At 42.1% G+C, this 23,609-nt stretch overlaps 1 protein-coding gene across 1 annotated transcript in view; it reads right to left on the bottom strand.

Moving 5' to 3' along the window:
• The window catches only part of fbn2b (fibrillin 2b), a 65,667-nt gene that overhangs the window by 16,365 nt on the left and 25,693 nt on the right, over window positions 1–23,609 (bottom strand). Inside the window, exons 7-27 of the mRNA XM_071487873.1 lie at window positions 19,584–19,781; window positions 16,603–16,728; window positions 12,442–12,567; window positions 8,247–8,399; window positions 6,856–7,092; window positions 6,563–6,706; window positions 6,155–6,274; window positions 5,934–6,059; window positions 5,721–5,843; window positions 4,671–4,946; window positions 4,500–4,553; window positions 4,272–4,397; window positions 3,690–3,815; window positions 3,304–3,423; window positions 2,132–2,269; window positions 1,638–1,688; window positions 1,321–1,446; window positions 934–1,161; window positions 588–713; window positions 359–487; window positions 38–163 (exon numbers count right to left, since the gene is read on the bottom strand). Of these exons, the coding sequence (XP_071343974.1) occupies window positions 38–163; window positions 359–487; window positions 588–713; window positions 934–1,161; window positions 1,321–1,446; window positions 1,638–1,688; window positions 2,132–2,269; window positions 3,304–3,423; window positions 3,690–3,815; window positions 4,272–4,397; window positions 4,500–4,553; window positions 4,671–4,946; window positions 5,721–5,843; window positions 5,934–6,059; window positions 6,155–6,274; window positions 6,563–6,706; window positions 6,856–7,092; window positions 8,247–8,399; window positions 12,442–12,567; window positions 16,603–16,728; window positions 19,584–19,781 (2,979 nt within the window). The remainder of the gene's footprint in view (window positions 1–37; window positions 164–358; window positions 488–587; window positions 714–933; window positions 1,162–1,320; window positions 1,447–1,637; window positions 1,689–2,131; window positions 2,270–3,303; window positions 3,424–3,689; window positions 3,816–4,271; window positions 4,398–4,499; window positions 4,554–4,670; window positions 4,947–5,720; window positions 5,844–5,933; window positions 6,060–6,154; window positions 6,275–6,562; window positions 6,707–6,855; window positions 7,093–8,246; window positions 8,400–12,441; window positions 12,568–16,602; window positions 16,729–19,583; window positions 19,782–23,609) is intronic.

Raw genomic sequence — 23,609 nt, 5'->3', positions numbered from 1 at the left:
ATAAATATGTGTGTATGCTGTATGATATATGACCAACCTTCACAGGCAGAGCCGTCGGTGCTGAGCGAGTGTCCGGTGGGACATTCACACTCATAACTTCCCTCTGTGTTCAGACAGGTACCTCCCCGACACAACAGGGGGTTTCTCTCACACTCATCAATGTCTGTCAGCAGAGAGGAAGAGATGGAAGGAGGGATGAGGAGGGAGAAGCGGAGCAGGAAGAGGATGAGATGAATTTAAGAAAAGAAAAGAGCAAAAAAAGAACAGGGAGTGTGATTTCACATTGTGGACACGAATTCAAATGGAGTGTTTCATATGAAATTGTGTATTTGTGTGTATGAATGTGCTTCCAACTTACCCATACAGTTCTTCATCATCATGAAGCCGCTCTCATAGCCCTCAAAGCACTCACACTCAAAGCTGCCGGGTGTGTTGACGCAGGTACCATGACCACACAAGTCAGGGGAGATGCGGCACTCATCGATGTCTGAAACACAGAGATATTAAGAAAAGAAAGCTCAGTAAGTGTGACAGAAATATTTCATTAATAGTAAATCTGTTTCACTCCCTCTGCCCCTTTCTCATACCTGTGCAGTTCCTCTCTTCAGCCGTCAGAGCGAAGCCATTGTTGCAGCGACACTTGAAGCTGCCGATGGTATTTCGGCAAGTTCCGTAAGTGCACAGACCCTGGAACACCTTGCACTCATTCACATCTGAGAGACAGACAATGGTCATTAATACTCACATCACACAGATACTACAGTATATCTATAAACATCCACGTGACAGCACTATCCAAATCCACCAAGATGAATTGGCGTTGATTGTGTGGATGGCCTAAGCCACTAATAACCAAGATGTGCAGCATGCAGTCCTCTCTACAGTGAGTCACACTGGATGGATGTGTGTTCAGTAAGCTGAGAATCCCTGTACCTTTGTAGAGTGGCCTGCCGGTCAGAATATCTCCTCTGCTGGCAAAGCCGTGCCCTCTGGGGCAGATGGTTTTGTACTCAGCTGAGCCTGGTTTGGGACACTCCTCACAGTCGATACCCCAGGCAGCACCCACTGAACAGCAGCACATGTCCACACGATATCTCCCTGGCACTGGCTCGCCACACTCATCCTCGTGCCACTTCAGGAAGCACTGCTCACTACGCATATCTGGAAAAGTTGGTTATAAAATTTAAAAAACAAAAACAAAACAAAGTCACCTCTGTTTTAGGTTTTGGCCTCATAGTGAAGTATGTTGAGAGCCACTGGCATTAACTGTTTGATCAGCTGATATGATGTATGTTTTCTTTGTTGTGCAGTTTCTCTTACCCACACATGTGCGTCCAGTACTGTCCAAGGTGAGACCCTCAGCACACTCACAGCGGAAAGAGCCCTGGGTGTTCACACACCGGCCGTTTGTACACACTCCAGGGAACACCTCACACTCATTAATGTCTGCGGGGACGGAGACAATTTTAAGAACTGATTACAGTTGTGAAGGTGAAACAAACACACCAACAAATTTCTTTTTCAAAAGAAGTCTGCAGGCAAAACATTACAACATGTTAGAGGGACAAAGATAAGATTACTTCATGGGTGTTGGATAAAAGGAGGACTGCAGGTCATTAGTTATCAAATGTTCTTACCTTCACAGACAAGGCCCTTCATACGAGCAAATCCTCGAGGGCAGGCAGTGTCTGAGGAGCATGAGAAGATTGAGAGATGTGAAAAAAATATCTTACGCTTGAGCAGTGTATGTAAAATATGTGATGCCAAAATATTGGCCTTTAGTTAACATGCGATAGTGGTCCAGTCATGTTCACAGTATGGGGCACTCTCTCCTTGAACAAAAATGCCAAAAATGAATGTGAAAATAATGTTTTATTTGCTTCTTTATTCTAGTGCTCATGGATTATTAATGTATTGTACTTCAAGTCAGCAACTGAAAAATAGGTCATAATTCAGAAGCAGTAATAATTTTAGTCTTCCTCTTGAAATGAATAGCTTCTTTCTCCTTTCCATGCCGAATTTTGCTGTTAATCACTGAATGCTGCCTTGGAACAAAATCTTGAATTCAAAACATCTGAGTCAGTCTTAAGGAATTCATATTTAATTAATGTATCTGTGTGTTTGAACTGACCAATCTCGCAGGGTTCACAGGGGCTGCCCCAAGCGGCTCCCAGTGTGGAGCAGCACTCAGACTTTAGTGTGGCTCCGTTGATGTTGACCTCACAGCGGTTGTCCTGTATTGTCAGCCAGCAAGTACTCTTCATACTGTCTGTGGAGCCAAAGTAACAGCAGAGAGAACATGATTTAAGGGGCCCTGTGGAATTTTCTCAGTGTTTCCCACCAAAACAGACTTTGTGCATCAGCCTGACAAACTAATATTCAGTGTATTTCCTTCCACATAAAACATTTGCAAAGTCAATTTCTTTGAATATTTTTCCTTGTGCGTGTGCAAATAGAGCACAAGATACAAACAAAACAGATATCTGTCCATCAAAATCTTGCTTAATAGCACAACTAGTGGTCAAACTATGGCCACAAAATACACCACAAAAACACCACAAAAACAACATGTCACCTTTAAATCTCTTTACTGCCATAAAACTTGTGTCTGTGGCTACAGGCTGGGTAAAGCTCATGTGTCATTACATTTAATCCTATGTTACCTCATTCCTGATGAACAGTATACAGTCATAACAGTGACACCTTTTCTCCCCAACTACAACACCACCCAAACACAAAACCACATTTTACTTTCTTTTTGTTCCCCTGCAGAACGATGGGTTCTAAAACATAAAACAGAGAGAAACCAAACCAGAGGCATCTGAAGACCTCTGACAGAGCCAGCTCATGCAATACGCATGAGTATTTTCGTAATGACTCATTCTCCCTTTCAGTTACAATAACATCTGTATTCTATATTAGCATGTAGTTTTCTCAGGATGATTTCCCGAAAATAACAAACCACCAACAAGAGAGTCTTACATACCACACGTCATTCTGAATCTGTGGTGGATCTCTATGAAGTAAACCAATCTCCATGTGAACCAAGGCCATGCGTGCAAGTATTTTTCTAATAAATCATCTCTCTTTTGCCCAACATCTGAGTATAATAATGTCTCTGGATGGCTCCTGGAAACCTGAACCACCTCACTGTTTGTTTACGATAAAAAGACTCTTGCACCAATTATTTCCTATTGACACTCACATCTCAAAGTGCAATCATTACCTGACACAAGCTGTTTCTTGGACCCTGTGGTGCTGCTCTAATTTTGTGTCAGGCATTTGGGAGGACGGATGTCTTACCCACGCAGATGGTGTTGGTGGAGTCCAGCTTGCTGCCGTGGGTGCATTCGCAGTTGAAGGACCCGGCCACGTTGCGACACGCTCCGTTGATGCAGGGGCTGGACTCGCATTCGTTGATATCTACAACATGTGCAAGCAAACACCTGAGATCGGGGCTCAGAGACTGATTGAAATGGATCATTATCGCCATTTGGCAGTTATGAACACAACCTTTGTGCCTTCTTTCCATGAGCCACATGTTTACTTGAAACTAAATGCAACACATCTGGTAATAATGTCACCTCACAATGACCTTGACTGTTGGTAAAAACAATGCATGTGGATGGGAAGCAGAGCAAACATGTGAGTGTGTTTGTGTGTCAGAGAGTATGTGTGCGTGTTCTCACCTTCGCACGTCTCTGAGTCAGGTTTGAAGACAAATCCTTTAGGGCAGGAGCAGGTGTAGGAGCCAGGAGTGTTTCTGCAGAGACCGTTGTCACAGAGCAGACGGTTCACCAGGCACTCGTTGATGTCTGGAGGGAGAAAAGAGGTCAACATGATCATTGTTTCATGCATCAGTTAAGAAAACTGTCAGGACATTTGCAAACCATTAGCATTGTCCTTTAAACCAAGACTGTAGATTTTGAGAGAAAAAAACAATACAATCTATCACAAATTACATTTTGAATTAGTTTACACTAAAGAGTGCACCTGCTCAATTCAATACACTCCAAGCTTTTGCTACTACAGTTACTTGTCCTGGTATGACCAGTAGCTTATGGAGGGTAAAGTAAAGATAATGTTAGCAAATTTCAGAAAGATGCTGCTGTATTATGAACATTACTGAGTTACCTTTATCCTGCAATTTTAACTTGATACATATAGATTTACTTTAAGATAGATACATGGCTAACTTTGCTCTGACTGGTATACTGTGTGTGGCTTTTTAAACCAGGCTGTCATTAAATCCATTAACACAATCCACTCACCAACACAGTTCCTGCCACTGGTGTCAGACTCGTAGCCGATGTTACAGATACAGCGGTAGCTTCCCCTCAGGTTCTCACAAATGCCGTTCTGACAGATGTCCGGATCCAGGGCACACTCGTTGATGTCTGGAAGAAGCGAATTCATATCCAGCAGATGTAGACAAATGCTGACACAAGTGCTTCTTAACAACACAGTGGGAAATTCACATACATGAGCAACATACTCACCTCTGCCATCAGCTGTGATGCCAATGCCACTGCTGCACACAGCCTGGAACTCAGCTGAGAGATAAGAAGAAGCCACCTTTAATGAGCTGTATTTTTCCATTTTTTTTATTTTAACAAAATGACAAAATAAAGAACTGAAATAAACAGTCTAAAGCAAATCACAGATGTTACCTGAGTTTCTGGAGGGGCAGGGTTGGCATGGCTCTCCAAAGCCATGTTCAGGATTGGCACAGCAGCACTCAGACTTGGTCACTGCACCGGGGAATGGACGTGAGCATGTGCCCATCTTTATGGCGCCGTAACAGGTGGTCCTCATGTGTGTGTCCACACACACTCTGCCATCTACATCAATAGCCAGGCCTGGTGGGCACTCGCAGCGGAAGGAGCCCTCAGAGTTGATGCAGCGGCCGTTCATGCAGATTCCGGGTGTCTGACACTCATCAATGTCTGGTGAAGAGAGGGCAGATTATTAATACATCAACTAAGGAAGATATGTTCACACAAGGGTCTATATGGTCTATATGAATTAGTAAATTACTTGAGAGGGTAAATATGTAAAGGAGATGAGGTTTTTATTATTCCAGATGTTTACATGCACTAGGTAAAAGAAAGCGTTTATGAAACTACATGTCATTCATGTTATGTTTGTGTGTTCATAAGACTATTTTCACTGATCCTACAGCTAACTCATCAGTAACATTACAAAATAAAAGGGAAAAACACATCATTTTTCTGAATAACAGTCATAAATAAAATTACTCCCTTAAGATTAGTCTTAGTATATTGGTATTAGTCTAAATTGTCTTCTGTGTCTTCATATTTTAATGCTCTATTTAAAAAAAATAAACATACAACTTAAAACACCTGAGAAATGAGGAATCAGGTCATGGGAAGACTGGTATGTGTTATATTTGGGATATGCACCTGTGCTGTCTGCGTTATGGTGTGACCGCAATGGAATGACAGCTACTCTCGAAGCTTCCAGACAAAATCTCTCAACAGAGACTCAAAAATTAATCTATCTTTTCTTGACTGTGCCTAATAGCACATTGGGGATGTTTCAAAAAGCCTGATTTCTGAAACAAAACTGTGCACAAATGGGTTCAGAAAGGGGTCTGCAGGATTTTAGAGAACACCAAATCTGTCAACGCTGTTTTGAAGCAGTCTGTTAGGAAGCCCAAGCTTTGGGGTCTGTGTTTGCACTTTATAAATCACACATACCGGTACAGTAGCGTCCATTAGGTGCTAGTGCAAAGCCAGGCTTGCAGATACACTTAAAGCTGCCGTCCTCATTGATACACATGCCGTTGAGACACATGTTGGTGGTGGCACATTCATCGTGATCTGGAGGAGGCAAGAGGATAGGAATTCGGTCAAGTTCATAAAGGCGAAGGTTCATGTGACGGTCAACCTGTTCTTGTGCCGCTTCCTTACCAATGCAGTTCTTTCCATCAGGAGTGAGCTCAAAGCCAGCATTGCAGATACACTGAAAGCTTCCCTCCGTGTTGACACAGCGGCCGTTGCGACACATTACTCCATTCACAATACACTCATCAATATCTGAGGGGAGGACAGCAAAGCTTAATCAATTTGTTTCGAACACAAATCATACAAAACTGCAGACTGCAGTAAAACAGGTTGAGAGTCAGACGTACCAATACAGGCTTGCTTGGTAGGTGTTCCCTGGTAGCCCTCATGGCACTTGCAGTGGTACGATCCAGGTGTGTTGACACAGTCTCCATTGATACATGGATTACTCACACACTCATCCACATCTGGAGGGAGAAAAATAAAGTAAACAAAAAACCATGACTTGTCCTAACTTTCAGAGTGAATGGGTTAACATAACAAACACAAAGAAACACAACCCACAGATTAGCAGATTTCTCCTGCAGGCATCAACCTACACTTGTATAAGTTCCCTATATCAGCAGAAGATGGCAGTGCAGTACCAACTATTAACTGTAACACTATCACATAGTCACTGCCTATATGGCTCAGAGAGATGAGTGAGAACTGAGCAACATTATGCAGTAAACAGCGCCTGTGAGCATGTTCCTTACCGATACACTCCCCGCGAACATCCTGTCTGTAGCCCATGTTGCATTCACAGCGGTAGCTTGTGGGTGTGGGAATGCAGCGTCCATTAAGACAGAGGTTGGTAAAATGTTTGCACACATCAATGGATTCGTTCACAGAAACAGTGCCTGAGAATACACACAGGGAGATAACCAAAACATAGCAGACAAATAACAATACAATGCAGTATAACTTATTCAGAACAAGGGGCTGCAAGTTTCCAACTCTAGAAATGAGCCCTTTTGTATGATGTCACATAACAGACTTAAAGACTCACCTATCTGTTGGTGGTTCAGACGTCCTCCTCCATTGCCTCCAAAGCTCCCACCGTTTCCTCCAAAGCTTCCTCCACCGTTGCCACCGATGCCTCCGTTACCATTACCGTTGGGTAGGCTGGGAAACTTGTGACCATAGTTGAAGCCGTTGCCGTTGCCGGGGAAGTGTCCGTTGGGGTAACCATGAGGGAGACCATGTCCCTGGGGAACACCCACAATGCACAGACGCCTGAACTCGTCTACAAGAGAAACAGAGTTCACAGGGAACAGGTCAGTGTATGCAGACTGCTGTAGATTATGATTCATTTCTTACCAGCCAGATGAAACTGAGCTCAAATATATTTATCAGCACTGAAGGATTTTGTGTTTAAACAATCCAGGGAGATCATAACAGTTATTCAGACTGAACAAGTACTTCAGATCAGCCTAACCATTAGAGGCACTACAGTTTATGTGCTCACTGTTTCCTGGAACTCTGGAACATGGAGGATTTCACAAAGGCCGTTGCACTTTGTTGTAAATTTTGATGTTCTCTTGCTGAAGTCTGTTACAAAGTGGACTGTCTACTGTAAGAGTTTTACTGGTTTCAGATATGCTTTGACTGGAGCAAAGCCTGACCAAGCAATAAGAGAAAAATGTGTGCACATAATGACCTGCTCTGCTCTCCTTTGGCATATACTTACAATAAGTCTATTGTATGTTTTTTTGTATGTCTTTATTTATGAATTATGTATGTAGGCAGGTGTATGTGTCTATTTATAGTATGTTTGTTTGTTTGCATGTATGTTTTGCAGAGTTGCAGTAACTCAAACACACCCATCTTTTGGTGGGGCCAGAGAAAGAGACAGAACATTCTGTAACACATCAGTTATGGATCACACTGTCTCACGCAGAGGATGAGCTTTCCCAATCCCAGCTTGACTGAGGAGATGATGGGTCATTATCTTTACACAAATCTTTTCCATCTTTCTCTGTTTGGTTTGTGCTCATGACATCATGCTCATCAGTCTGAGTGGATGCTCTGGCCTCTCATGTCATATGCACACTCACACAAACTCAAAGCAGCCTCTCTCTAACAATGTCAGTCTGTCTTGTCCAGTTTAGTATTAGTGTGTTAAATTCATTTGGCTTGAGACCCATTTATGCTGTCTTGGCTTTATTTACTGCCTTTGCTCATGCCAAATCATAGACAATCTATTGTGGGGACTGCCAGTTTTTGTTTAGCACAGGAAGAAGGTGATGGATGTTTTGTCTTAGTTTTATGATCATATTCATCTTTTTGTTTGCAACAACACTGATGTTGGTGGGTCAGTACTTGGTATTTGTCAACTACTAAAACATGGGATTTATATGTATCTTCCGTCCTTAGTGTCTTGTTTTTGTGTATACTCACCAGAGCCCCTGACCGGGCACATCTCAGGGATCTGTCCCAAAGCCCAGCAACGTCCTGTGTCACAACAACACTGCATCTTGGTGTACTGACCGCTCAGCTCCGCAGCACAGCGTCCGTTAGCCAGAGCAGAGAAACAGGTGCCCACACGCTGGTCTGAAAGAGCAGGAGAGACATGGACAGAATGAGAGGACTGGACAAGCGACAAAAGTTCAAACTAAAAAAGATGATGAGAACTGAAGGCAAATAAAAAAGCTACACAAGGCTGATGTATGTTTTGGGTATGTTTTATTATGTTTTATGTATCTTATATTAGAGCTTGTGTGTGCTCCCTGTTTCCCCTGCCTGCATGACAAGTATCCCTTCAGGGACAACAATGTTCGAGTTAAAGTTAAGGGTAAAACAGTGTAATAACAATCAGCAAAGGTGTAAACCTTCTACTGTATGCAAGTACAAATGAGTTAGCAGGCCTGGAAACACACACTGAGAGTTATAATTCATAAACACCGGTCTTTATAGAGTCACTAGACCAAATAAAACATCATGACAGGTAAAGTATAATAATTGAATATATCAGTATCATCATGTATATCAGTTGCCACAAAAAAAATATTATTTTATTATTTTATTTTGTTATTTAGATTAGACAGCTTTGATTGATTTGGTACATTGTTACTGGAACAAAGTCTTAAACAGCGACTTCACACACTGAAAATCCTCCAGAGGTTTAACTTTGCACCTTGCTGCACTGATGTAAGAGTGTGTATGTAAGGGCATGTCACTACAGTGTGACATCACTGATGGTCAGAAGTGCAACAAATTTGAAACTTTTAACCAAAAAGGGCAGTGAAACAGTGCTTCTGAGCCTGGTATTATGTTACCCTTGACAGGAAGGTAAAAACGTTAGTCAGAGGCAATAGCCCCTCTCAAATCAGCAGTGGAATACATTAAAAGGCAGTCCTGCCCTCTCTATGGTGGCTGAGGAGGAAGCTTCTTTATGGGTTAGCAGTGGGAAAGGTTGCCCGAGGTCTCGACTAACTGCAGGCATCTGAAGGGCCTCCAAAAAAGGGGTCTTATTTGTTACAGTTTGCCAGGTCAGGGTCAGTGGGGCAGGAGAGGGGCCTGGGGTTCAAAGATCATGTGTGAAGAGTAAATGGAGTGGGAGACAGGGGGGTTTCTGGGTATTTAGGAAAAATACCAAGTGAAAGAAAAATGCAAGATTGAGAGGATGCATGAGGACAACATATTTGTAGAAGAATTTCAAGTGAATCTACAGGAAAAAAAGTTTGGGAAATGGGAAAAGCAGACTAAGGGGGGGAGGGGGGTGGGGGTTTAGGGAGGAGCACAAGTCGATTAACTCACTAATGAGCCAGCAGTCTGGAATTAATCAGTTCCATGTGGAGCAATTCTTGCCAATTAGATAGAACATGAGGGGCTGCGCTGTGTCTGGGAGCACACAGAGTACAGTACACACACACACACACACACATGTTCACTTGTACTCACACAGACAGATATGCATTCCCTTACATATCCACAGGCACACACACATTAGTGTACAAATACACACACGCACACACGTACACAAATACACATAAATGCAACACCCAAAACATCCCATAGGAATGACTGAGCTGGAGGTATGATGGACGAGAAGGGTCTGGGTGTTGGGGGGGGGGGGTTTGCTGATGAGGATGATGATGACTTAAATTGGATCCAGACCGTGGTTTGCTCACCACTATTGCTCCACTACACAAGCATATGCTTTCATTTGGTGAGGTGTTTTTACAGACTGACTGGACAGGTCTTGTGTTTTTTTCAAGCTTCCACCGTGTGACAGGGCATTAGGCTCTGATTACTGTCAGGCCCTCCAACAGCTCCCACTGGCCTACTTCACCACAGTACAGTACAACACAGGGCAACACACCTAGAGTTACACAGTATAGCCTCCAGACCAGAACATACATCCTATATGTAAAACATGAGGGCAAACACACAGGAAATCAGCCCTATATAAACAATTTACTCTGTTTTATTCACTTTATGTTCTGACCACAATAAAAAAACAACAAAAAAACATGAAGAGATAAGACAGTATGGAAAATTTCATCAAAGAGTGTCAGTCACGTGAAGAGGAAACAAGCAGAGTTTATTATGTCTCTTTTTCCAAGCCCCGGGTTTGTGTGTAAGTGTGACTTTGGATCACTGGTCTGGAATATGACCTGACCCAGTCTAGTCTGGTTTTGTTTGGGTTTACTTATCTCTGCCTCTGTCTCCTTTCAATCTGGTCCATTTTGGAAGAGGGACAGAGACAGAGGAAGGATATATGGGGGTTATGTCTGGCACCTGTTTTATTTGCTCTCTCTTTTTCTCTTTCCCTTCGGTAGACTGCAAAAGAGCAACTGGAAACCACAACTGAGGGAAGCGAGGTGCAGGATCCAGATGGGAGAAAAAGGGAGGAAAAAAAAGGGGCCAAGAGGATATGGTAAGATAGATAATGAGGATGAGAGTGCGAGAATGCTTCAGTTTTGAAGATAAACAGTTAAAAAAGAGGGGGAAATAACCAGAGCACGAGAAGACAGAGCAAGAGAAAATGTCCGAACGGAGATAGAAATGTGCACAGTTCCAGAGTAAACAGAGAGCCACTCCACTGTAAATCACTGAGCTGTTAGCTGAGGGAATGAGCTTTGGTGTGATCCATGCTTTTCACAGAAGAAAGATAGATTGAGAAAGAGAGAAATACAGCAAAAGAATGATATATCACTTCAGACAAAAGAAGAAGAAAGGGGACGGCAGTGGAGAGGGAGAAAAAAGAAAAATGTGGACACGCATAAAGACAGACAGATGGAGAACTTTTGGGTTAGGGTGATTGGAAGACTGCCTCAATGTGCGATTCACTTTCTTCAACACAGGCACACCAGGCTGCCAGCTAGCTCTTTATTCCTGATGAGCCTGACTATCTTTCACTCCTCTTGCCAATGCTCCACCTGTTTGTTTAGGAAAATACAATCCAGATCATTTGAGTAGTATGCATCTTTAATCTCTTTCCTCCTCTCCTTCTATATGTTGTCTGTTTCATTTGCTTATTGTACTTTTTACTTTTAACTCATTTTTTTGCATTTTCCTCTCATTACTTATTTGCGTTCCCATGCCTTTTTCTTCCTCATATCCAGTGCCTATATATAGAGTGCATGGGATGAAAGTATGGAGACAGCCCTGGGTTTCCAAATTTTGGCTTAGAAGAACTTGACTGGCCTGCACAGAGCCCTGACTCAACATTATCCAGCACCTTTAGGGTGAACTGGATCGCCACCTGCCAACAGGGCCTTATCAAACATAAGTACCTGCACTCACCGATGGCTAAATACCTGCTGTGGCTAAATCCCTGCAGACGCATACCAGCTTGTTGGCGTTTGTGATGTCATCTTTTTTTTCTGCCCTCTTTCCCTTTAAACAACATCATATGCCTGTTATCCTGAAGGTTAGAAAGCTTCAGGCAAGCTCTTCCACTACCTGTGAGAGCGGCCCCCACCCTGTTTATGTACGTGCATAAGTGGGCACATGTGAACCTGGGACTTGGGAACTGGGAATTTAAATATTCTCAAGTCTTGCACTTTTTTCCAAAACACAAACAGAGCAGCTCATTATTTTCTGCAGATGATGGGGAACGGTTCGCATTAAATCTACAAAACGGCTTAAATAGGGAGAATAAAATGTATAATGAAAGATGGAGCTTAGGGGAAACATGTATTTTCACTGGAGGGGATAGGGTGAAACAGAAAGACCCTGAGCTGTCCGGTGTAGTTCTAAATCTTGAAATAATATATTAACACCTGGTTGTGTTTCACTGTGGCTGCCACGAGGGCTGAGGATTTCAGGAATACATTAACACCTGGTAGTGTTTCATGGGACATGTCAGTTAGGTATGCACTATGTGTGTCAGCGTGTGTGAATGAGTCATAGGAGCACTAACATTAGAGTAGGTTAATGCTGTCAAGGCCAAATGCATGCAAGTGTGTTTGTCTGCACATGGTGACCACAGGTCCGCGGGCCAACTTGACTCATCATATCCCCACTCACAGGAACCAGTGATGCAGGGAGGGAAGTTACCGGCCAGATGCGAAGCTTTTAGCGAGCCAGGGGGTGAGGAAACACACAAATGAGAGAGAGAAATGCTGGTAATGTGTGCAATACTCACCCACACATCTGGAGCCATCTGTGCTGGAGATGTAGCCTCGTGGACAGGTGCAGACGTAGCTACCAGCAGTGTTGGTGCATTCTCCCCCATCACAGACACCGGGGATGGTGCTGCATTCATCAATATCTGAAACACAGAGAGTCACAGAACACATCTGTCAAGTACTCAGGCCTTCAAAAAATCGTTCAATATTGTTCAAAGTTTCTTTGTTTGGAGAGATGCAGTAGCACACTGCTGTAAAACTTTATTGCAGTGGAGCAGCAGTTTCTCCCTTTGGGAAAATTAAACAAAACCAAATGGATCTGCAGTCTACCAAAATGAAACTACTTCACTTCTGGTGTAATCTGTTCAGGCAAAACCTCAGCTTGAGAGCTGTGACATGTAAATGACAGGAACAATCTGATAAAGTAAACTGTGAAGCTCAGTGAGGGAAGAAAATATCCGCACTTTCCAAGGTAAGATCCTAACTGCAGCAACTGATGCACATATTCACTTGCAATCTACAATGAAATGAAATCAGTGTCCATACTAAAAGGAATAGAGCAACACAACAGGTTAAAGTGAACAAGCTGACTTGATTTACGTGTGCCATTCTCTGACTCACAAAAATGTCTACAACATGTGAGAGTACCTGGGCACAGTACTTGGCAGGGCCCACCTTGGTGTGGTACACATTATCACGGCATTAAGTTGTATTATTCAGTGAGAGGGGGCCTCATTGCTCCATGACGGGGGAGCCCAAAGTGAAGTTCCAGAAGGTATTGGGTTTTTATGATGTGTCACGCTTATTTATACGCATACGTAATTGCTGCACCACTGTGGGACATAATTACAGAATAAGTGCAGACGTGGTGCATGTGGTAGAGTGTGTGTGTGTGTGTGTGTGTGTGTGTGTGTGCATGCGTGCGTTCAGTTGGAAAAGTAAAGGGTGTGTTAGTGTTTGTCTTTCTAGGAGTAAAGAGGGTGTAAGTTATATCCATGCGTGTTGTTCTGTGTGTATGTGTCTGTGTCTTACTGCGGATGTGTATAGTAGCGCTTAGTAATCCCTGGGAAGCTAAGAGGCTGTTCTTCCCCTGCTGACTCCTGTCTGACAGCAGTGGCGGAGGGGCTAGGTGAGGCTGTAAAAGCCCAGCCAAATAAACCTTGTGTCAGCAGCGACAACAGCATACCAGACATTACGCTGCACACAGAAATAGCGCTGTGGGGCCGACTGCGTGTGTGAAGGGAAACGTGTGTCACCTGGATAAATGTTTGTGACGGGGCCATCAAATCTGCAATGTATGTGTGTAATTGCGTGTACATATCTTTAACACTCATCAATATGTCAAAAAAAATTTTTTGATAATGCATGGGTGTAATTTAGCCAGTGTCTCTGGTGTGTGAAACTGTCTGTGAGTGTGTTTGTACAGCGTGAGTGCGTGAGAATCCACAAGTGTCGGAGCAACGGGGAGGTCTGTGTGTGTGTAATGAGAAAGTCTCCCAGATGCTGTAAGTGTTTCTTTGTTCAACGCTAACAGCTGGTTTTCAGCCAAAGGACTATATTTATGGAAGGAAAATGGAAGGAGAAGCACAAAAAGCAGAAAGAGGAGGAGGAGAGGGGGGAAAAAAGGAGAGACTGTTAAGCACAGTCTGATCTAAAAGCCGGCCATAAAACCAGGTGCCTTGTTGTGCCCAAAAACAATCAGACACCCAGGATATCTTAACTGCACTTTATCTTAACTACTCCAAAAGCTCACTAATTTCACTGTGAAAGCTCTCAGTGAGGCTGTTTGTGCGTTAGCTAGAAGGGCATTTCAATAAAACCTTTCCCCAGAGGACCTGTGCTGATTGTTTGCGAGATTTCACTAAACACGGGTTTCCTGCAGATCCATGACTTCAGATACACGTCACAACTGTTCTTTTGTTTTTACGAGCTTTACAAACACTGAACTCTTTCTCTTCTCACTCTGCATGGGTCAAATGACTTAATAGTGCAACAAATCCTGGTGTCAACAAATCAGCACTAGAGCTGAAATGTATGCAGTTTCTCAACTTTTCTGAGAAAACATACTAATTAATGCAAACGATTCATATAACTAAGATCTATTTGCTGGACTGAACAATGGAAAAGTAATAAAAGTGGTTTACCGATCGTATTTCACATTATAAGCTCAGCTACAGTTTCTGGTCGTGTAAGTGCCTTTTTATGACAAATGTAAAAAATTTAATTACTTGTAACACAAGTAAGGAAAAAACATTTTCATATGTATGTTGATACTTGTGAAATATTTCATAGCATGGAGAAATTATATTAAGCAACTCACTGCTCGTGTTGTCTTGTTTTAATACTGACAAGTCCAGTCTGTTAGTCAATCAACAATTTCAATAACTGAGTAAATAGTTCACTTAGTTTATTAAGCAAAAACTTCTGACTTTGCTGGTTCCAGTTTCTAAAATGTGCAGATTTGCCGCTTTCCTTTGGTTCATATAATTGTGTTTCAGACAAAATGAGGATTTTGAGTCTCATCCTCCATTATGAGAAATTGTAAATGACATTTGTCACTTGTTCTGACATTTTATAGATTAAACAATTCATTTGAAAACGCGATTAATCACATATGAGAACAATAATTGGACACAGCTCCACTACTGTTGTGACCACGATTACCTTTGCTGAAGAAAACAAAGCTAACACTGTATATGAAGTAGTGGAAAGAGGCAGAGTGCATGGGATACCCCCCCCCCCCCCCCCCCCCCCCTTTTTCATCAATTATCACATAATCATCAGTAGAAGGTTTTGCTCAATAAAGTGAAGTATTGAATCTAGAAAAAATTGTTGACCAGGGAATTTACGGGACTTTCTAATCCTGAGAGAGTCCTGTGTTTCCGCTTGTCTCAGGGTGTCCTTCAGTGGTCTGTAGTATAACGGCTCAACTCTCTCTATGCTGTATGACACCAGCTGGAATGTGGCTACAACATCCACGCCCAGATCTCTGTTAGCAGCGCCCAGCATCTCTGGAAGTGCTCATTCTCTCCTTACAGTAAGTCCTGAACCGAGGTGGCATTCACCCAGAACCACAACTGAAAGCGGGACGTAGTCAGCCTCTCTGTTTCCTCCTTCATTCACTGAGCCATAAATCACTTCTTGTGTGTGTTGCAGTAATTGCTTCTCATGAATCTGAAGGTGGAGCCGCCAGTTTCCAGCAAATGATAGCTGTATTTTTCCTATATCTGATGCAGCTCTTAGCCATGCTACATGTTCATAAAAGGAGAATATAGGTGACACTATGATAGCCAGTGCAACAGTTTAAGAGCTTTCTGTAATCATCCCTGAAGACTAAGAACACATTGGCTTCAGTCCAAGAGTCACAAACCCTGCCTGGCTAACTATCAGACTGTTTAGCCTGGGCATTGTTTAAATTCCATCCAATCAACACATTGTAATGTGAGTCCCCTCTGCTGTGTACGTGTGCCTTCATGTATACGCGTACGTTTATGTGCACATGTCCAGACCTCTTAAACTCTGAACATGTCGTCAATTTTTAAAAGCCCTCAGAGATTTGTCAACTGATCCGAGCAAACCCACAGTTATCGTAAAGTGCACGGTCCATGACTGTCTGACCATTAACTCCACAAAATCTAATTTAACTTCTGATCAACTCTTTTGGCAACAAGTTAACATACTCAGGTTTTCTGCACTCAAGTAAGGCTAATATATTTTGCAACACTTTGTCAATTCAAAATCTAAATTTTAAATCATTACCTCAGTTAATAATGAAGTTTGTAGCTTTTCTTTGCTTCATATCAGTTAATTTAGTGATGTTTTCTGTTTGCTAACTTAAAAAACTGATGGGCATTTGTCATCAGGATTCACACATTAAAATATGATTTATAAATCGTAGTTGGGCCCTAAGGAGTACGTATATCAGATGCATTCACCGCTTTAACCACTGCTTTTTCCTTCTGTATAAGAACTTGAGAGATTGGCTTCGGATCTTAAGCAGAGCAGGAAAACAGTACCTTTTTTAGTAAGGCAGATGTTTCCCATAATGGAGACTTAATTGTACCAAACTCCCTGCTTTTTAATCTAGTGACCATAACACCTCTGGTCCTCATAATGAATGTTTCTTACTTAAATGTAGAACATCTCTTGGTGTTAAATAATTTTTCAATCAGACTCACCTTCACATTTGTGGCTGGTTTCGCTCTGACGGTGACCGGCAGGACATTTACACTCGTAAGATCCCACAGTGTTGATGCAGTTGCCTCCAGCACACAGTCCTGGCACTGCCTGACACTCGTCCACATCTGAGGGAAGGAAGACACAGAAATCAGTCATTAGAAACAAAAGCAGATAAGAGCAAAAGTTGATAGTTTCTGGCCTCAGTTTCTGGCCACATTTTTTAATACACCAAAAATTTGAAAAAATAACTTCACACGATATGCAGTATACTGATATGCTTAAAGCACATTTTAGAGCATGTTTCTGGCACATATTCTGATGTTAAACACTGTTCTTTGTTCTCCTTGTCTACTTTCTTGCAAAGAGAATGAAGTAAAAATGAGAAAATGGCGCCAGCTGTGATGTCTAATACCTCTACCTCTCCGGAAAGACCCACTTTAATTCTTGTTTGAATGGGAAATTACTTTTTAAATGTATGTTTTTCCCAGCATTCAATGTGAGTCACTTTTACCAGTATTGGGAATATGTCAGTGGGCGGGTTCCTGTAAAATGCTGTACTCACACACACACGCACACACAGTGGGTTTATATTCACCTCAGCATCAGTCACTGAGCAGAATCCAGGCATTGTGAATGTGCAAGCTACGCACCACAAAAACAAAAATTCCTGAACTTATTTACACACCTGCATGCTCAAGCACACACAGCCACACATATCGGCATTAATCATCTGAAAACACTCAATCTCTAATCCTTTCACCAAAGAAAGGCTGAAAATACTGTCTAATGTGGAGGAACTCTCTATGCCAAAGGCTGGGAGAGAGAAAGAAAGCAACTACTGGCCAACATCCTGATGTGGAGCCTGGAGTGGAATCCTTACATTTGGATTCATGGTCATGTGTTCTTTGTACTGCTGCCAGCAAGACATTGCTCCAGGCTTGCTGGCGATTAGGTGTGTGTGTGTGTGTGTGTGAGAGAGAGAGAGAGAGAGTGGGGAGTTAAGGAAAAGGGAGAAAAGACAGAAACAGAGATTCAGAGGGAGAAGAAAGCACAGACAATGAAAAAGAGAGTAAGAAAGGAGGTATGTGAGTCACAGAGAGATGAGTGATCTCTGGTCTCTCACACTGGCATACTTCGAACATATGAGCAGCCTGGCAGCCACATCCAAAGAAAAGGAAGTTGTGGAGCTAAATACAAACCAGTTACTGATCCCAGATGTATTACCTTTTTGATTTACCCTCATAAATAATGTATCCAGACTCATACATATAACTGGGTGGATCATAGGATTATGGAAAACTGTGTTACATCCCTTGATTTGCTATAACATATGTCCATCTATTCCCTAGACATATGTGCATTAATAATTGTTCAGTACATAAAGTTAATTTTCCAGCCCCAAGCTATTGGACCTAACTATCTTCAGTATTAAAACACACAACTCTTGAGAACAAATTGAATTTTCAAAAAGTTAGGAATAAACTGAATTTGTATAACTTTTCTAATAGCACATGAAGCCTTTTTCATGTGCACCATGTAAACAAAAATTATATTGTTCAAGGCTACATCTGTCCTTGCATATATGACCTTTTGATAAGTCCACCAGGAATAGTTAGAAGCCCACCACGTGTAACTTCCTATTGTAAACGTAAACAATACTTGAGTTTGCTACAATCCCCAAGTTCCCAGAATAAATACATGAATTCATTGTCCTTAGCTGTGATACTGTTGAAGGGCAGCCAGGTGCTATAAGCATTAAAAAGACCTCATACAAAAACAGTCTCCCTCTGTGACGGCTTCAGCTAGACATCGACCATCACAGTCTGCCTAGGGTGCTGGTGGGTGTGTCCAAGTGAATGGAGGCAACAAAGAGCCTGGCTGGACTCATTTAACAAAGGACATGACCTCCACATGTGTCATATATTGATGCGGTCTTATTGCTTAGTCTGGTCGGGGCCACAGGTTATTAGAGAGGCATGCAGAAAGAGTCTGCCCTGGTCTGACGGGGTTCTGGGACAACAGCAGGATGAATGTTGATGAAAAAGGGTGAATCTCTGTTCATATTTGCCTTGTTCTCTTAGCCTAAGTTGCCTCATTATATGAAGTCTATACTGTATTTGTTAGAGAATAATAAAGTATGATGAATAGTGTGAGTGAATACTGTGTCTAATAAACAGCAGATGCTTTACGGGGGTATGCCAGCAATTTAGAATTACATGTCCACAAAGTTAGAGGCCTTGGAACAGATGATTTAAAAAACAATGGTCAACAGAGGTAGAGATTTCCTAATTTGAATGAAGTCCCACTGTAACTCAATAAGATAACCCAATAGCATATTTCACTGGCTTTCTGTTTAAAGTTTGGAGAAAATAAGTAATTTTGTACTTGACAATGTTCCTCCTGAGCCACAGGGGGCATTACGCAACTGTTTTTACAGTCTATATACCAGTCCTAGTAGTCTAGTAAAGTATCTTTGACATGTAACAGGTATCAGAGTGCCCTTTAAACAAGAAACCGTGGAAAATATTTCTGTTACAATAAGTCCTTATTCAAACATAATTCTTATATCATTACATGACAGAATCTATTGTGTATGCTACATATGTGGTTTACACAGGATGAGGATAAACTCATATGTGATGAACAGATACATATAACACATACTGACACTTAAATACTGCAACACCTAAACATATTTAGTGTTTTGGCAGTGGATCGAGACACATGTACGTAGGTTCTGCTGCATGAGATCTTATCAGGAAATACAAGCTTGTATCCGGACTACTGTGTACATGTAAACACCCCGCAATGATGTTAACACTAGTTTGAGGATGTTATGGGGGGGGAATGCAGCTGAGATGATGACGGATAAAGTAATGGCTACAGTGTTTATTGTGGCTGCGTATGTGTGTTTGACTGTGTGGCCAGGTGTGTGTGCTAGAAAGAGACAGAGAGTATGTGGTATGTGTTTCAAACTGACCTTGGCAGGCTCCCGTGCGGATGTTGGGGATGAAGCCTCGTCTGCAGGGGTGTGGCTGGGCGGGACACTGCTCACAGGGGTGGCCCCATGCTCGGCCAATGGTTGCGCAGCAGAGGGTTTTGGTGCAGACGATTCCACTGAGCTGGCCCTGACACATCTGGTTGTTCACCTGGGTGAAACATGGCCCAGTCCGGTAGTCTGTGGAAGGACAGGGGCATGTACCCCTTGTTAGTCAGTGGCTGATTGAATACTTTAAGGATTAAATAATACAACAGTGATTCATCTGGTGCAGCACTAAATGAAACCAGATTAAGCACATAGATGGGCAATTACTTCTTTTGGGAGAAGGCATATTTCCTGTAATATCTAATTAACTAACTGGTCCTTTTTTTCTTTGGTAATTTAATTCAAACAACAAATGGAGGAATTGATGTGGGAAAAAAAAAACTGGCACTGCATTACAGGATCATTTTGAGAGATGACTCACTGGACCTTTAAACACATACTCCCAGTTAATTTGTTTCAAGTGTTTATTCTTCGGATCAACAATCAGCTTACAAAGAGGAGCGTTTACAAGTAGTAGCTTTTACCAGGACTTAAGAGGAACAATATGAGAGTTGGTAGCAGCATAACGGATCACGTCAGAGCACGGGACTGCAGGCATTATCCTATTTAACCTGCTAAGATTAAACTGCAAAACACATCCACACATAAGCAGGAATTTAGCAATAGCATTGGAATGACTGCAATGTATTTAGTCTATGCTATGGACAGACATACTGAAAGCACATTCCCATACTTTAACAAGGCGTTGATGGTGGGCTGAACAGTGATGGTTTTTGTCTCCATCGACAGTATAGGCACCTAATGGTAGCGTGGTCGTCAATAACAGTCACCCCATGACAATAAGTCACTCTAGAAATGAACTGGGAACTGTGAAAATAAGGCTGAGTACTCACACCCTGTTTGAGAGATGTTGCATGCAAACAAATTATGTTTGAACAAAATGAGAACAATATGTCCCTGGCTTCAGCGATCACCTGGCCTCCTTGCTGCACTCCTGTTTGCCAGCAAAACTGTGGCATAATCTTGGTAAATGCACTTCACAAATCAGACACAATGACCTCATGCTGAAAACATCTCAGCAATACAATGTTCATCCTTTCAATCACATATGGCCTAATGATGGCTTCCCTCGTGGGAGAGACCCTTATTAAGTTCTCTGCAGTGGCGCCAAACTTAATATAGCTTTCATTAAAAAAAAAGATTGTTAGATTGCCTCAGTGAAGATGAAAGACAAAGTGCATGGTTGGCTAGCCAAGGCACTGACAGTGAGATGTGGAGAAGGAGAGTGGCCTGTTCAGCTCTGAAGGACAGGATGAGATGGAAAGATATGAATCAGTGGTGGTGTCTGGTGGGAGTCCCTCTCTATAGACTTACTGCCCTTATTGATTCCTTGTGCTACATGAAAGGGGATCGTGGAGAATGGGGCAAAAAGTAGGAGATGCAGAAACAAAAACAAAAAGAGAGAGAGAGGGGAAAGTAAAGTAGGTCAAACTGAGCATGCAGGTTGGAGCTCACAGCAGTTCTCTCTCTCAGCCATCTGTCTTTATTTCTCTTTGCCCACTTTAGGTCTTCCTGTTTGTCTGTCGTCTACTCTCTCCTTGCCTGCCTATCAGCCACTACTTCCATCTTCATGTGACCTGATTGGCACAGCGGAGGGGCATTTAGTCATGTTATTAGCTCTAATACAAAAATGTATCCTTATACACACCTGTACACAAATACACAAAGAAAATTACATTCAATGCTTGACGAATAAAAAAGTTGCCATTATTTTATACTTTTCTTATTCTCAGACAGAGAAAAGACCAAAGCCAACAATGTTTAAATCCGTCTCTCAACAGTTTCCAACTTCACTACCCTGTTTGTGGCACTCAGCCACAACCCAACACATACAGTTTTAATTGTAAAAAAAATCTGATAAATAATTTCATAGAACCTCATCATTGTAGGTTTTAGCAAACTTTACTCCAACAGAAGTAAATGGTGGATTTGTCTGAGACCATTTTCAGTTGTGGATTAACACCTTTGGTATTACTGTGGCAGGATCGGGTGTGTGTAATCGGATATGAGTAAACCACAGCACCTGTGTCCATGGTAATGAAGGAAAATGTCACGCAGTGCAACAATGTGGCTCATTCATGTGTTTTAATGGGTTTTGGACAACAGTGGTGGCTACTGTTGTATTTTCAAGCCAACCATATAAGAATCTGAAATCGCAGAAAAACGTGATCACTCATCAAAGCCTTTTACTATTAGCTTGTTTGCCAGTTCATTGTTGATTTCAGTTGACAATAAGATTTTGCTGGTCTTATCCTTAACGAAAGCTTTATTATACTGACAGCAACTGGTAATACTGTTAATTAGACGTACATAATCAATCTACAGTTAAGACTTGTTTTGTGACTTAACAAATTACACTGACAACTGTTCAAATTAACAGAGGAGAACCGAGAAGAGGAGAAAAAATAACCAGGAAAACAAAAAATTCATGGAGTTTCCAGCCTTCAGTCTTTGGTTTAAGAAAAAAAACACTCCCCTCTAAGAGAAGTCTGGACTCTCCCACACTCTGATCATCAAGCAACACCAGACAGCCACGCACCGCAGCCAAGTTCAGCAGTGTGTGCATGTGTACATACACATGCTGTCTCATACATTGCCTCACTCTCTCTGTTTCTTCCACACACACATATACACAGAAATGCACATACGTGTCCGTGTAGATACACATGCCTGAAGGAAAACGCAGCATCTGGTCGAGCTCCGGCGTCGAGCCAAACAAAAGATTGGAGCAGGTTTCTTCAAAAGCCCAAAATGACAAGCTGCCTGTGTGACTGTGTCCCGATCAGTGGGCGTGCGCCATGTGTTCAGGCTTTTGTTTGTCCTGTGCATAAATTTGTGTGTCGACAAAAATAAAACATTTCATGCGTGTAGTCTTCAGTCAAGGAGTTAACACACGTCTGAGCACGACGGTATGCACATCTGTATGTTATAGATGCAAATTCAGTGGACGCATGTGATCATGGGCGCGGGCAAATTAGGACAAGAGCACAATCCAGCATCCTGACTCCGTCCGGCTGACAACATTGGGAAGCAATTTTGTCTAATTAGTGTTCAAATTGCTCAGTAGATCAAGAACATTCACCAGATCCTCTTTTCACTCTGTACTCCTAAATCCACCGTTAGCAGCCTCTGTCTCTCATCCAGATATCTCTGGTTTCATTCATAACCTCCAAGCTATGTAAAACATCCAGCATACCTCACAATGAATGAAGTCCTTTTCTTCCAATAATAAGAACTTGCCCACTTTGTGTTCAACTTAATTGAGTCTCCTCAGCTTTATGGGTTTATAAAGCTTTTATTTTATAAACATCAGCACCTCTAATAAAACCTTACAGGAACTCACAGATTGCTTAAAGCGGCTGATGCACTTATAACCTTTCACCTAGATCAGTCCACATAGATTAGCCAGCCATTCATTTCAGGTGAAGTTAATGGGATCTGACTCTTCACATATGATGATGTTCTGTTTTCAAGCCAACCATATAAGAATCTGAAATCGCAGAAAAATGTGATCCATCACCAAAGCCTATTACTATTTGCTCTGATAAGAGCTGGATTGTAGGAAGAAAAAATACTGTAAAGGCTATAGTAGGAAAACATTTAATCCTGTCTGGAACGCAAAGCCCTCTAGAAAAAATTTTTCCCATCAACCCTGTCCAGCTGTGGGATCGGAGAGACGGGACAGGGCACTGACCTGACCACTAGGAGGAAAAGAGAAATGATTTCGAGAGAAGAGGAAAAAGCCCATTTCGGACTCATTAATAACTGCTGAAGTATTTATAAAACTCCCAGGAGGCGTGGAGGTCTGGGAAGATAAGAAACTTGAAATATGAGTTGATTACATGAAAATGAACCCATTATCATTTATACATACTTTCCTCTGACAAGAGGTCAACAAGT

The sequence above is a fragment of the Trachinotus anak genome, unplaced genomic scaffold (genome assembly GCF_046630095.1).
Source record: "Trachinotus anak isolate AG129_WGS33_773 ecotype Australia unplaced genomic scaffold, CSIRO_AGI_Tana_v1 ptg000010l, whole genome shotgun sequence".
Lineage (NCBI taxonomy): Eukaryota > Metazoa > Chordata > Actinopteri > Carangiformes > Carangidae > Trachinotus > Trachinotus anak.
This window is presented reverse-complemented; position numbering and strand designations above follow the sequence as displayed.